This window comes from Otolemur garnettii, unplaced genomic scaffold, assembly GCF_000181295.1.
Source record: "Otolemur garnettii isolate 467f Iridium unplaced genomic scaffold, OtoGar3 scaffold00060, whole genome shotgun sequence".
NCBI classification, from domain to species: domain Eukaryota; kingdom Metazoa; phylum Chordata; class Mammalia; order Primates; family Galagidae; genus Otolemur; species Otolemur garnettii.
Window position 1 is genome coordinate 1,565,513 of NW_003852455.1, and position 13,639 is coordinate 1,579,151.

At 51.9% G+C, this 13,639-nt stretch overlaps 1 protein-coding gene across 4 annotated transcripts in view; it reads right to left on the minus strand.

Annotated features, from left to right (window-relative positions):
- Positions 1-274: 274 nt before the first annotated feature.
- The window catches only part of BDH1 (3-hydroxybutyrate dehydrogenase 1), a 46,045-nt gene continuing 32,680 nt past the window's right edge, over positions 275-13,639 (minus strand). For 3 of the 4 annotated variants that reach the window (XM_003792683.3, XM_023514848.1, XM_023514847.1), the window contains exons 5-7: positions 9,409-9,550; positions 2,897-3,049; positions 275-1,065 (exon numbers count right to left, since the gene is read on the minus strand). In XM_003792683.3, coding sequence (XP_003792731.1) covers positions 596-1,065; positions 2,897-3,049; positions 9,409-9,550 — 765 coding nt within the window. In that variant the 3' untranslated portion in view covers positions 275-595. Of the gene's footprint in view, positions 1,066-2,896; positions 3,050-9,408; positions 9,551-12,285; positions 13,421-13,639 lie in introns of those variants that run through there. The other variant, XM_012806935.2, reaches the window with a different exon arrangement.

Consider the following 13,639-nt stretch of genomic DNA (forward strand, 5'->3'; position numbering starts at 1 on the left):
ATCACAGCTCACAGCAACCTCCAACTCCTGGGCTCAAAGCGAGTCTCCTGCCTCAGCCTCCCAAGTAGCTGGGACCACAGGCGCCCGCCACAACACCCGGCCATTTTTTGGTTGCAGCCATCATTGTTGTTTGGTGGGCCCGGGCTAGGGGTTCGAACCTGCCACCTTAGGTGTATGTGGCTGGCGCCTTAGCCGCTTGAGCCACAGGCGCCGAGCCGAGATAACTTTTTTGAAATGATATTTTGACTTAAAGATGTAGAAGAATTGGATTCTATTCTATAATAAATCTGTTTTTAATATAAAGATGTTTCCCCAAAATCTTCATATGAAATCAACTCCAGATAGACGGATGCACCATGTTTGTTTTGCCCTGAGGTTTAGGGGCCCCTGCCTGCCCTCCACACCCTGTTTGTGGCGCCAGAGCCACTCACTGTGCAAACTAGTCAGGCGGAGTTATTCCCTCTGGTTAATGCTAAAACTAGTTATGAGTTCTCTTGGGACACTGGATAATCCAGAAGTGAATAACCAAGGGGAGCTTCTCTCCTCCCCCTCCTTCCCACCAGGGCTTCCAGACAGAGGCCACAGAGAAACTGGCTCAGTATATGTACAGCCTGTCAGAGACTGCCCCAGGCAAGTGGGTCATGATCTGCATTCGCAGCCACCAGTAGTAGTCCATGGGGTGGTAGCGGGTATAGGGGGTGGCTGCAGTCAGGGCGTGTGTGACAGCATCAATGACAGGGGACGTGTCTGTGGAGCCACTCTTGCAGTAGGTCTCCATCTTGGCAATCCTTTCATCAAAGTACTTCTTGCCGTAGTCCCTGCGCACCACCTCAGGCAGCTCGTCCCACATCTTCTTGGCGATGGCCTTGATGCTTTCAGGGCTGTAGAGGCTGGTGGCAGCGATGAAGTTGCCGGGCTCCACTATACTGACCTTCACGCCCAGAGGGTGCATCTCGTAGCGCAGGCAGTCGGAGAAAGCCTCCACCCCGAACTTGGTGATGCAGTAGGGGGAGCGGGCGGGGTTGGCCATGCGGCCCAGCATGCTACTGATGTTCACCACGCGGCCTGCAGAGGGAGACAGCAAACATGGCTCAGGTGGCACCGCCTGCGGCAGAGGGCCGGCACCTGGCATGTTTCCAGAGGCCTGGCCAGGACCATTTCTGAGCCACCCTGGGTCAGGGGCTTTCTCGCTCAGTAGCAAGGCCAGCTCAGGCCCACACATCAGTGTCTTCATTTTCCCGGGGTGCCCGGCTGTGCCAGGCAGGATTGGGGAGGAGAAAAGAGTGAGAAGCAGCCCTGCCTATCAGCAGGGCAGAAAATAATTGGCAACATTCCACTAACTCAAAAACCAGATAAAGCCCTGCCTAGTGATTTGGGGTGAAAATGCAATGGGAGAACATGAGAGGTGAGACAGCTGTCTGTGCAGATCTGAGTGTTCAGGATAAGCAAAGTCTGATGCTGGTCAGGGGGAAGTATAACCTAAAACCTCCTCCTTACCCTCATGGAGCTTACCATTGAGCTCCGCTAGTAAGATGTGTGGAGAAGTAACATGCTAAGTCTGGGTGTCCACCCACTGGTGGCAGTGCTAGGGAGGGAGCTAGCAGCACAGAGGAGGGAGCACCCACGGGCTGCCACCATTGGAGAGGCCCTTAAGGAAACGCTGGAAGAGGACAGGACAGGTGCTGTTAGGCTCATTCCCCAACTCTGTCCCAAGACAGCTGGCAAACAAGCACCTTTGGGCCGCAGGAGCAGAGGTTCTGAACCTGATTTCAGGGCTAGGACATGAGGGCAGAGTTTCAGGCACTAGAAGAAGCTCACCACAGCTTCTCCCAGCCCTGGGACAATAGGATGACATTTAGTCCAGCCGGGTAAGTACCCACAGACCTGGGAATGGCTCATCCTGGGTGTGCACCAGGAGGGACACAGACTATTCTGCACACTGTGGGGAGGCACCATTCAGAAACCTCTAGGTGTGAAGTCACTGAAGGGCTGAAGTTTCCTTTTAGAATCCTGCAGCTACGCTCTTCATTCCTTCCTGTTGTTTCTAGGACTTTGGGATAGATCTATGGATCTTGCCCTTTTGGCCACAATTGTTTGCTAACCTGGGGAGAAAATCAGAGTCAGTGACTTCTAAGGTAGTTTGCTTACATTTGGCTACCTAAAGTGGTTTGAGCATCTTCCAAATTTCTAGTCTTGATTATTATTATTAATTCTTTTTTTTTTTTTGAGACAGAGCCTCAAGATGTCCCCCTGGGTAGAGTGCTATGGCTTCACTGCTCACAGCAACCTCCAACTCCTGGGCTCAAGCGAGTCTCCTGCCTCCACCTCCCCAGTAGCTGGGACCACAGGCGCCCTCCACAATGCCCGGCTATTTTTTGGTTGCAGCCATTATTGTTTGGCGGTTCTGGGCTGGATTCGAACCCACCACCTTAGGTGTATGTGGCTGGCGCCTTAGCTGCTTGAGCCACAGGCGCCGAGCCTATTATTATTAATTCTTAATACTGCAACTATCTCTTTTTTTTTTTTACAACAGTATAATAACCCATAGCAATGATATGCCAAATTATACTTAACCTCCTCACTGTGTACATACAGCTTTGCGCAAAGGGTGACTATTGCCCTGGACTAGGTGGCCAGACTGGATTGCTGTGATAATCTTGCAACCATTGGTGCATAGATGGCTGGCCTCTTTCTGAAAGCCTCACATCCATTTCCAACCTGGCCATGGCTCCTTTGACCACCATCACCCCAGGCCCAGCATGGCCACCAGGATTCACGAGCTCAGACCTTGCAGGTTATGGGTGCTAGATCTGCTGGGAGAGGTATTTCCACTGTGAGCCAAGATGGACAGGTGGCACAGGTCCAGGGGCAAGTCGGAGCTCTCTCCTCCACTCACCTTTGGCCCTCCGGATGAGGGGAAGAAAGGATTTTGTCATCCGCACTGTGCCCCAGAGGTTCACTTCTGCCACCTGCTTGTATGTCTCCATGCTGGTGAACTCCACCTCCCCAAATGTTGAGATGCCTGCATTGTTAACTAGGCCCCACATTCCTGGAGAGGAGAGGACAGACCTGAGGTCACCATGTGGGCTCAGCTTCAGACACCACCCATCAGCCTGCACCCCACTCCCCTCCTTGCTGTTGTCACTGCCTGACAATATCCCAACCTCTTGCCTAAGGCTCTGAGGAAACTTTCTGGAGTCACTCAAGAATGACAGGAAATAGAGATACCTAAGGTGTGGCTGCAACCCTCCCTTATGTGCAAAATCCAGTCCTCACATCCCTTCTTCCTGACTTGATTCTCTGGGCCATTATGACCAATCTTGCCGGGACCCTCTGCCTTGAGTCTCACCTCAAACTTGCACTTCTGCCCCACTACAGCCCAGCTCACCCCCCCGACACCTAAACATGTTTACTCATTCTTGCCTCTGAGTTTTCATTTACATTCTCCCCCTTTGCAAAAGCTTGGGAAACCTCAGGTGTCTTCCAGGCAAACAGGAGCCCTGCAGGACCAGAGGGGACCAAGCTGCTAGGACACACATCAAGTTAGAGCAGCATTTCTCAACCTGTGGGTTCTGACCCCTTTTTAACAATGAAAATACATTGCAGCATTAGGAAGATTGAGAACCACTTAGAAGCTCAGCCAAGCCTTGAGCATGGGTCAGGCCCAGTCTTGCTCCACCTGGAGACCCTCCTAACAATCACTCTGCTCTCTCCCTCCTCTGAACCATGGCACTGTTTGCTGGCCATCACATGCCTGGTCCCACAGAGGTGAGTACAGGGTCAGAGGAAATGTACACTCTCACAGTATACTTGGGTTGACTGCTTCCTGCAAGGCTAGCTAAGTAAGGGACAGCTGGCTTTTGTAGACTCGAGAGAATGTTAATGCTGAAGGGTTCTCTGCAGTTTATGTAGTCTATTAACTAATCTCAGAGCTAGGGACACTGAGGCTGTGAGTTGGAAGTACAGGCTTAAGTTTACCCAGTAAGCCAGAGGCAGAGCTGGCAGTGGGCAACGAGGATGTAGCATTGTTTTGAAGGCCCTCCTTGAGTTCAGTTTTTTGGGGTGCAAGGGCTGGCTGCGCCCGAGCCTCAGGACAGAGCTGGGCCCTGCCTTTGTTGTGGAAACCCTCAGGGCTTAGTCTCCTGTGGCTGAAAGCCCTGTGCTCCTTGCCAAGGCCCAGGCTCAGAGCAAAGCTCCCCTCCTGGGGCCATGAGCTGACTGTGGGAACTCAGCCCTGCTTCAATTTCCAAGTTAATCAGGGAAATGAGTTTGCGTAAATGACAAGTAATTGGTCTCTAGCTGCTTCCCTTCCGTGTTACCCAAATTAAAGCTCATCAACTGACCTCTGGTGCCTTCTCCTTCAATTATGGAGAACTAAGGACATTTATTAAGTAAAGGAAATTGCTGGTTAACAAAGTGTCCATGAAGAACTCACTCCTACGCCCAACAGCAGCCGCGGGGATGCCTCCCTGCGCCCTCAGGCTCACCCAGGACCTCACCGTGGGCACTAATGACACAATCAGAGTCCTCCCGGACAACCCCCTACTCCTGCCCTCTCCCTTCAGACTTTCCCCTGGTCTCAGCCTCTTTTCTTGCCCAGAGGAGCCGGGAGGCCTCTCCCCACCTGTCATGGCTGACACCATCTTTGAAACCATAAGCTGCTCATCCTTCGGCCTCTTTTACACAACTTCAACTTTTCCCCTGTTCCTGGCTCCTTCCCTTTAATGCTGTACACATTGGGTGCTTAACAAATACGTAGTGGGTGAATGAATGTCTACAAGTACTGGATCTCTGTACCCTAAAGAACCATGACCATGGTACCTGCTCTCCTTCCTCCACCACAGGCTTCTGAGAACACACTCTGTATTGCCCATCTCCCCACCAAGCCATGCTGGCTGCTCCTGCTGCACTCTCTAGGCTCTCCGGGGTACATGTGAGATTCATGTACACTCCTCCTAAGGCTTCACGTTCCTCAACCTCCCTAGGATAAGGTGCTACTAATGCTCCGTGACACTGATGTCTCCCTTTGCGTTACTGATATCCTGTGCCCTCCCTGACACCTTTTTTCCACCTGCCCCCTCCTCCCCAGTGTCCTGTCCTAGACCTGCTTCTCCCAAATGACACGCAACACTTAGGTGTCCACATCTTCTTCATGTTCCTAGAATTTTCTGGCTGTTTTGTTTGATTCATAAGGGACCATATCACATGCCCTAAAATGTCTATGAGTACAGTCCTTTTCCCACCTAAGAATAAAACAATGACATCTGATACTACTATCAACAAAAGTTTAATTAAATGTGATCTGTGAAAACACACTGCTTCTGGATTAGAGCTTTGCTGACTTGACAAGCAGTAGTAGCCTGTGGGCCCTGTCGCTCCCTGGAGTTCTAAATAACATTCCTGCTGGCATGGGTGACAGCTGTTTTCCTATACAGCTCCAACGTCACCTCCACGTTGATGGCTCCTGTGTCCCCCCCACGAGTCATGGCTCTCTCCTAACTCCACTCTCCTCCTGTTTCACCTCCGCCTCAATGTTCCGCAGCTCCCCAGCTCACCCTAACCATAACCACACCTACCTCAGGTTCCCAGGCTACCCAAGAAGGCACCTCCTCTTTGTTAATTTCACTTTCCTCTTTGACTCCTCCAGTCCCTTCACTTCTCAAATGAGCCACCAAGTACTATCACTATTCCTGTCAAAGATCAAGATTACAGCTGCCAGGCCTCAAACTAAGCAGTTTGCATTCATTGCAATTCACCTGATCCTCACAACCAACTATAGAGGAGAGACTAAATTGTCTCCTGTCTGGTTGAGGCAACTTAGGCTCAGAGAGGTTAGGCACCTTGCTTAGTGCCACCGAACAGGTGGAAGGATAGGATTTGGGCCCAGGTCAGTCTGGGGACAAAGCCCTCACACTTAGCCCTGCTACTGTCAGTTTTCTTTGCTGAGTCATTAGAATGAGGCTTTCCTTCCTGTTTCCACTTGAATGAGTGCAGGCCCTTGTTTCTGCTCTCCCATATTATCGGAGAAGGCTCCTCCCAGGTCTTCATGTCTCACTCCTCCACATCCATCCTTACCCCAACCCCTCTGCCAGATTCACCGTCCTGCTCTCACCCTGTACCATGGTGTGCAGGGCCCTTCCAGGCTTCCCTCCCACTCCCACTCATGTATTCTGCCCTCTCTGTGTGAACAGCCTGCCATCCCCCAACATCATGGCCACTCCAGCCTCTGCCTGCTCCCCCACCCCTCAGCCTGAGAGTCCCTTGTGCCAAAATTCTACCCATGCTCCTAAAGTGATCGGATCTAGGTGTGAACCCTGGATGGCTCACAGAGCACTTGCCCCACTTTACAGATGGGCAAGTGGAGGCCTACACAGGTTAAAGTTCAAGCCCAAGGCCAGACTTCTATTAAGAGGTGAAGCCCAGAGTAAATCTAGACTTCTTGCTCCAAGACTGAGGGAGTCCCAGATGTAAGGTCTCATCCATCCATGGCATAGCACCCCCAGTGCTATCGCTGCTCCTCAAAGGTCCTGTCCCAAAGCCACTGACTTCCTCTTGGCTGGCTTTTACTGACTGACTGGTAAGTGATAGTACCAAGAGCAGGCCAAGCCATGGCTGCCTGCTGGCCCACGTGCTCAGGCAGGTGGGGAGAGCTGGGCACAAGCTCCAGATGTCCAGTCCCTAAGAGTCCTGTTGTGGGGGAAGGGCCGGTGGCAGATGGCTTCTGGGCTCTGATCAGACAATCTCCTTCATCTCACCCCCCATGGCTGGCTCCCCAGGCTCTGGCAGCAACTGTTCCACAAAGACAGGGTGAAGGGCATCAAACTCTCCCTCAAAACATGCGGTGGGTGGTGATGTAGGGAACACTTCTCCTAAAAGGTTCCTATCTGGGTGGGGTGTGAATCAGAGGCAGCCCCTGCAGGTTGAAAACCCTGGGAGGGCACCACCTGGAGTTCAAAGCTGGCATTGCCTGAGAAGGGGAAAGTGCACTGGCCATGCCAGGAAAAAGACAGCCCAAAGGGAAGGAAAGGGAGGGGGTAGAAGAAAGAGGAGGGAGAGAGAAGGACAGAAAGAGGGGGGCACACAACCACATATCTTACAGATTTATTTTCTTTTTCAGACCTAAAAATCTTGAAATCCTTTTCAAAGAAATGCAGCACTGGTTAAATAAAGTCACGGTGAGCGGTTTGTCAAACTCTCTCCCAGTGCATCATGTGGAAAAAGCAGCAGGGAGAGGTTTGTGCACCAGGGTCAGTGCTGGGGTTCGAGTTTAGATCCCGGATGGGGGTGAGTGCCTTCTCCCTTCCCCGTGTGGCTGGAGCCCACCCTGCCAGCAGTCAGGCTAACTGGCCATTCTGGTACAGAGAATGGAGGTGATTCTGCCCCTGGGGGAGGGAGCAGGGGACAAGGGCCACGGGACCTGGGCAGCCTCAGCCCTGGTGCAGCCCCATTCTCTATTCAGGGCCCTGGTGACGCCCTTTCCATGGGTGTTTTAAATTACCGCAAACCCACAGGCTGTAATGAAGAGGCTTTATGGCACTCATGCAGCTGTTTTCCTGCCTAATAGTTTATGAAGGCAATATCCCAGCTGCTTAGGGCAGGCAGGCGGAGGCGGCTTTACCACCTGGGAGGGGCAAAGCAGGCTGTACCTCTGAGCTGGTAATCATCCCAGTGGGACCCATCCTGCCTTCTCTTAATGGTACAGGAACACTGGCTCGGCCTGTTAATTATTAAACAGATGTTTAGCGAGGTTGAACTCACAAGCCTCTCCTTGGAGAGCTGAGGGACCTGGGCATGGTCTGGAGTGGGGGAAAGGGCAGCACTGGGCTGACAAGGTGGCTATCAGTGTGACAGGCTGACCACTGAGCAACAGTGCCACCCACAATCCCTCAGCCCAGCTTCTGACAACATATCTACCTGACTGACATGTGCTCAGCACAGGGTGCCCAGCACAGGCTCTGGTCACACCCTACCTAGCAAAGTCACCACTTGGGAGAGCAGCTCCCACCCCACTCTGTGGGAAAGCAGAGCTGAATGGGGCAGACTCTTTCTGTCTAGGCCATCAGGGAGCTTAAAGGTCAATTTCATGGAGCGGCTTCTTCATGGATGCTGCTGCGCTGCCCAGCTCCAGGAAGCTCTGTCCATCACTGCTGCATTCCACAGGAATGGACACAGCTCCTCCCCCAAAACCCCCACTGGCTGAACTGGAAGAACACTCCAGTCCTTATGCTTCAGGAACCTTCTGCAGCATTTGGCCCTGTTGGCTAAGGGCCGCCCAAACTTTCTGCTCCTTTAGCTTCTGGAGCCCTGTGTCCAACCTCTCTGACAGCTGTCCCCTTCCCTCCTCTGGCCCTACATGCTCACATTCTCCAGGAGTCCCTCTGTGTATCTCCCCAACTCCCAGCCTCACCTCCCACCATGAGCACCTGACCTCCCTGGTCATTCCCCAGGAGGGCACCTCAGCATCTCCCCAGCACTCAATCTGCTCCTGCAGTGAAGGGTACCAGATCCAGCATAGGGGCCTCTCACCTTTCCTCATCCCGAGTCAGTAAGTCAAGCCAGCTTTGCCTTCTCAATACTCCGCAGATCTCATCTCTCCTTTCCCAACACCCACCACCCTAGTTTAGAATTCTCAAGCCCACATTTACATCCTCACTGCAGTGCTCAGAGTGAGCTTCATAAGTCTGACCAGGCCATTCCCCTTGGGATGACCCATTTAGGGCTCCCCAGTGCCCTCAGGAAGCCAGCCATGCTCCCCCCCCTGGCATCCAAGGCCCTGTACAGCCTTCCTCCCTAGCCTCATTCACTGTCACCCCTCCACCAAACCTGACTCTTGATGCCACATGGCCTGTCATCCACAGCACACTCTGTGCTGCACCCCACTGGGGTCCAGGCTTCCCTTCACGGCGTAGCTCTCCCGCTCTCTGCCACAGCCTGCCCTAACTGGCCTGCTCCCACTGCACCCCTAAGACTGGACTAGGCCCTCTCTCCAGTGCTACTCTGCTTCCCAACACTGGCTCCCTCATGTTGAAATCAATCCCCCCATAGAACCATGAAGTCCTCATGAGATGACTTGCCCATCTGTGTCCCAAGCACTCAGTCCAGCACCAGGCCCACAATGGGCATTCATTGAGCGTTGGCTGAACTGGCCTGACCAGTGCATATCACTCCATCATGCCTATAGCTTCTCAGATCCCCTCCTCTTGGCACCCAGGGCCCTGGACAGCCTCCCTTCCCAGCCTCCAGGCTGGATTTGACAATGCCCTTTTGCACCAATACCAATACAGGAAGAGTTTAAACAATAAAGAAAGGTGGATGGGCAGGATGCCAGCAAAGGGCAGGTAGTGTTCAGGAAAGGCCCCTTCTGAACAGCCCCATACAAGACCCCTACTGCCCCAAGGGGTCCCCTACCTTTCTCAGGGTCCTTCAGGCTTGAGTGGACAATTTCCACTGCTTTCTCCACCTCCTCACTGCTGCAGACATTGAGTTGGATGGTTCTCAATCGGTCACTTTTCAAGCTGTCCAGCTCCTTGACCCCATCATGCCCTTTGTCCTGGGGAGGAGAGAGGAGTTGGCTTCACTGCCTCCTTCCCCCCTTAGGCAGACTTGAAGCAAGACTACTGCCAAGGCAGGAGCTGGCCCCAAGTGCCTGCCAAAGCCTCAAGTTTATGGACAACTGCAGCCAGGGTTCTCCGGAGGCCCAACCATGCCTGCCCCACCTGCAATTCTACTCAGCCCCTGAAGACTGATGTTATCAAGCACCAAGTCAAGGGACAGACACAAAAGGATGGAAACCTTGCCCCAAGACCTTGCTGACAGGATTCATTCTCTAATCAGGGGTTGCAAACTTATGGGAGTATCAGAAAATGAGGAGGGCAGGGACCCTGGGGAAGAGGGCACAAGCCAGTTGTGGCCAGATGCTTAGATTTTTAAGTTAGTAATTGGAATTTCTATGGAAAATCTAATTTTTTAAGTATTAGCAACTAATACTTGTTTGCACATTAAACAAACAAATAACTGTGTAGACCAAAGCATGTCCACAGGCCACATGTGACCAGCAGGCTGCTAGTTTGGCACCTCTGTTTACACCAAGTGTTCATCAACTCCAGATTGGTAAAAGGCCTGAGCTGGCTCTAATCCCAGGCCAGTTACTCACCACCTCTGTGCACCCAGAAGTTCAGTATTTCTGGCCATAAATAAGAACATCCCACCTGTCCTGACCTGCTCAGATTAATGGAATAAGGAAACATACTTTTAAGAAACCTGTTAAACCAGAAACCACTACAAAAATTCAGGTGGAATTAAACATGAGGAAAAAAGCATCAGTCATTCAGCAAGCATTTCTTGGGCCTCTGTCCTGTTCTGGGACTATGCTAGGAACTGGAGACACAAAGATAAATAACTTAGCCCCTGCCCTCCAAGAGTCATGTAGTGTGAGGAGACTGACTAATACGCAAACAACAGGCCAGGAGGCTTTGTGGGAGGCGGGAGGGAGCACGGAGGGAGCACAGAAGGAGGGGTTGGCAAGGCCAACTTTTCTTTTTTTTTGAGACAGAGCCTCAAGCTGTCCCCCTGGGCAGAGTGCTGTGGCATTACAGCTCACAGCAACCCCCAACTCCTGGGCTCAAGCGAGTCTCCTGCCTCTGCCTCCCAACTAGCTGGGACCACAGGCGCCCGCCACAATGCCCGGCTATTTTTTGGTTGCAGCCGTCATTGTTGTTTGGCGGGTCCGGGCTGGGGATTCGAACCTGCCACCTTAGGTGTACGTGGCTGGCGCCTTAGCCGGTTGAGCTATAGGCACCGAGCCAAGGCCAACTTTTCAAAGGCAATGACAGGCCAAGAGTGGTGGTGGCTCAAGCCTGTTGTAATCGTAGCACTCTGGGAGTCCAAGGTGGGAAGATTGCTAGGAGTTGGAGACCAACCTGAGCAAGAGTGAAACCCTGATTCTACTAAAATTAAAAAAAAAAACAAAACTAGCTGGGCATCATGGCAGGCACCTAGTGGGCATCATGGCTGGGCATTGTCCCAGCTACTGGGAAGGCTGAGGCAAGATGGGCACTTGAGTTTGAGGTTGCTGTAAACCATGACGCCATGGCACTCTACCAAAGCGTGACAGAATGAGATTTTGTCTCAAACAAAAACAAAAAAACCCCAAAGGCAGTGACAACTGAAGACATTAATGAGAGAGGGCCGATGGGGATAGGACACTCCAGAAGAGGCAAGAAGATACCACTAAGCCATCTGCTGCAGGCACGTAAGGTGGTGGATGTGAGGCTGCAGAGAGGGGCGGGGGTCTGCTTGGGGGCTCTGGTGAGCTGCTGGAGGACTGGGACAAAAGTGGATGTCACTTACTGAGAGTTTACCGCGCGGAACCCCGTGCTAAGTGCTGCCAGCCTTTGCTTTCCCTCACTCACCCTCGAATCATAAGGTTGCATTACCACATTTCATGCTATTCTACGACACACATTTTTTTTTTCACAATAGGAACAAATTACAACGGATGTGAAAATTAAATATCATCAGTCAAAACTTAATTGGTGGTGATTTTTCTGAGTGGTGATGCCTCCTCTTACCAGACAGCTGAAGTGGCTGCCAGAAAACGAAGTGACAGAGGAGTGTCAGCTCTGCAGCACAGGGTCTGCTCGTGGCCCACACAGCTGGTACTGAAGCACACGTCCCAGGCAAGGGCAAGGGGAGGAAGCCCAGGGTAGTTGGTCAGCATGTGTCTGGGTGGAAAGTTCTCTACAGGTTAGGCTGAGCACAGTAGGTGGTCAGAACCAGGAGGGTCCTAACCCTAGGACTGAAGAAACCACATCACGCAATTTCAGGGGGACATGGGAGAAATAATGACGAGGGGACCATGTCAAGGGGGGCTAAAGGCACTGGACATAATCCACTCTGGAGAGAAGACTCAGATTGAATATGACTGAGAGAACCAGCCTGTTCCATGCATCAGAGAGAACAGAGCCAGAGCCAGGAAGTCAAGTTCATCTTATAAGATTAAGAGTAATTTCTGAACTTGGCATGGGCTTCCTGGGAGGTGATTAGGCAATGAGTGGTGGGATGTTTGGGTGTGGGGGTGTGGAATACAGAGACAATGCATCCATCAGTTGGCAGGTCAGTCTGATCTCCCGTAACGACCCTTTCATCCCTAAACTGTCACCATTACAGCCTGGTTTTCACCTAAACGGAACCTCCCCAATCGGCCTTTGAAGACGCGATATGGCGTAACCCACTGAATCTTTGCCCAGGCCTGGTACCAGGAATTCCAGTTACACCCACATTCACCTTTATACAGAGCAGCCAGGCTGGAGGCTGAGTTAGGCTAAGGCCTGACTCTGAAATCTCTGGGATCTGCCAACCTTTCCAAACAAAACAGCAGGTATTGGATCTACAAAACAGATAGACTGCAGCTGGTGCTGCCATGCCCGTGGAGAGCTCCACCAAAGAAGAACTAACCTCACCCTCAAGTCCAGGCTGTGTGGGTGCAGAGCCCACAGCCACCTTGCTATTCCACAGACAGGACTAAAACATATGTCTTGCTTTAATACAATTTTCCCATGGTGGTTCCTCAAATGCCCCAGAAGTGGGGCCCATGTGGTCTGAACCTCAGATCAAGTATAGATTCTAGCTTCAATGTGCAAGAGCCATCCGAAGTCCTCTCCGCAAGACCTTGTTAACCCTGTTACTATTGTTCAACTCCTCGCAGATCCCTGCACAAGATGTGTCCTTGTGCCTCTAGCCAGCATCACAGTGATGTCCCAGGAGTCCCTGGGAAGTCCCTCACCCCGTGGCAGTCTGGCAACAAAGAGCTTTCTCTCAGAGGAAACCAAGGGTTAATCTTACTGCCCAAGCTTAGCATTCAGACTCCCCAGGAAAGAAAGCCTCACCTCCCACCATCACTGACAGACCACCCAGGAACACTCATCCTCCTCTGAGCAGCTAATCTGACAGCCAAACCAACAGGGACAGACACTGTCTGTCTTGTCCCAGCTAGGCAAACTGGAAAAGGAAAGGAAAACCACCCTCAGCCTGCTGGCTGCAGACCGTGGTGGCCACGCCCTTTAGGGATCCACCTGTCCTCAGGCCAAGACCACAATTTGGGCTGCACCACCTCCCTGGCTCTAGTGTCTCTGTGCTCCCGTCTGCAGGTCTCTGGAGTCCCTGACCACCAGCCTTGCTGATGTGTTGGTGCTTGTGCCACTGGTTTACTGATAGACCCACTTCCTTCCCTCACTATCCCTTTAAACCTGGATGAAATTTCAGGCAAGTCTTAGAGCTGTTCCACGAGTCTCTGTTTTTGGCATGGAGTCCTGTTCAGTCTGTTAATCAAATAACTCCAGTGGAGACTGGTTTGAAAATCCAAGCTCTCAAAATTGTATCCAATTTAAAGCTTTAAAGGCCTCATTCTTAGACCTTTAGACTTCTTCTTCTTCTTCTTCTTTTTTTTTTGAGGCAGAGAGTCTCACTTTATTGCCCTTGGTAAAGTGCTGTGACATTACAGCTCACAGCAACCTCCAACTCCTGGGTTTAGGCAATTCTCTTGTCTCAGCCTCCCAAGTAGCTGGGAATATCGGCGCTTGCCTATTTTTTATTGCAGTTTAGCTAGGGCCAGGCTCGAACTTGTCACCCTTGGTATATG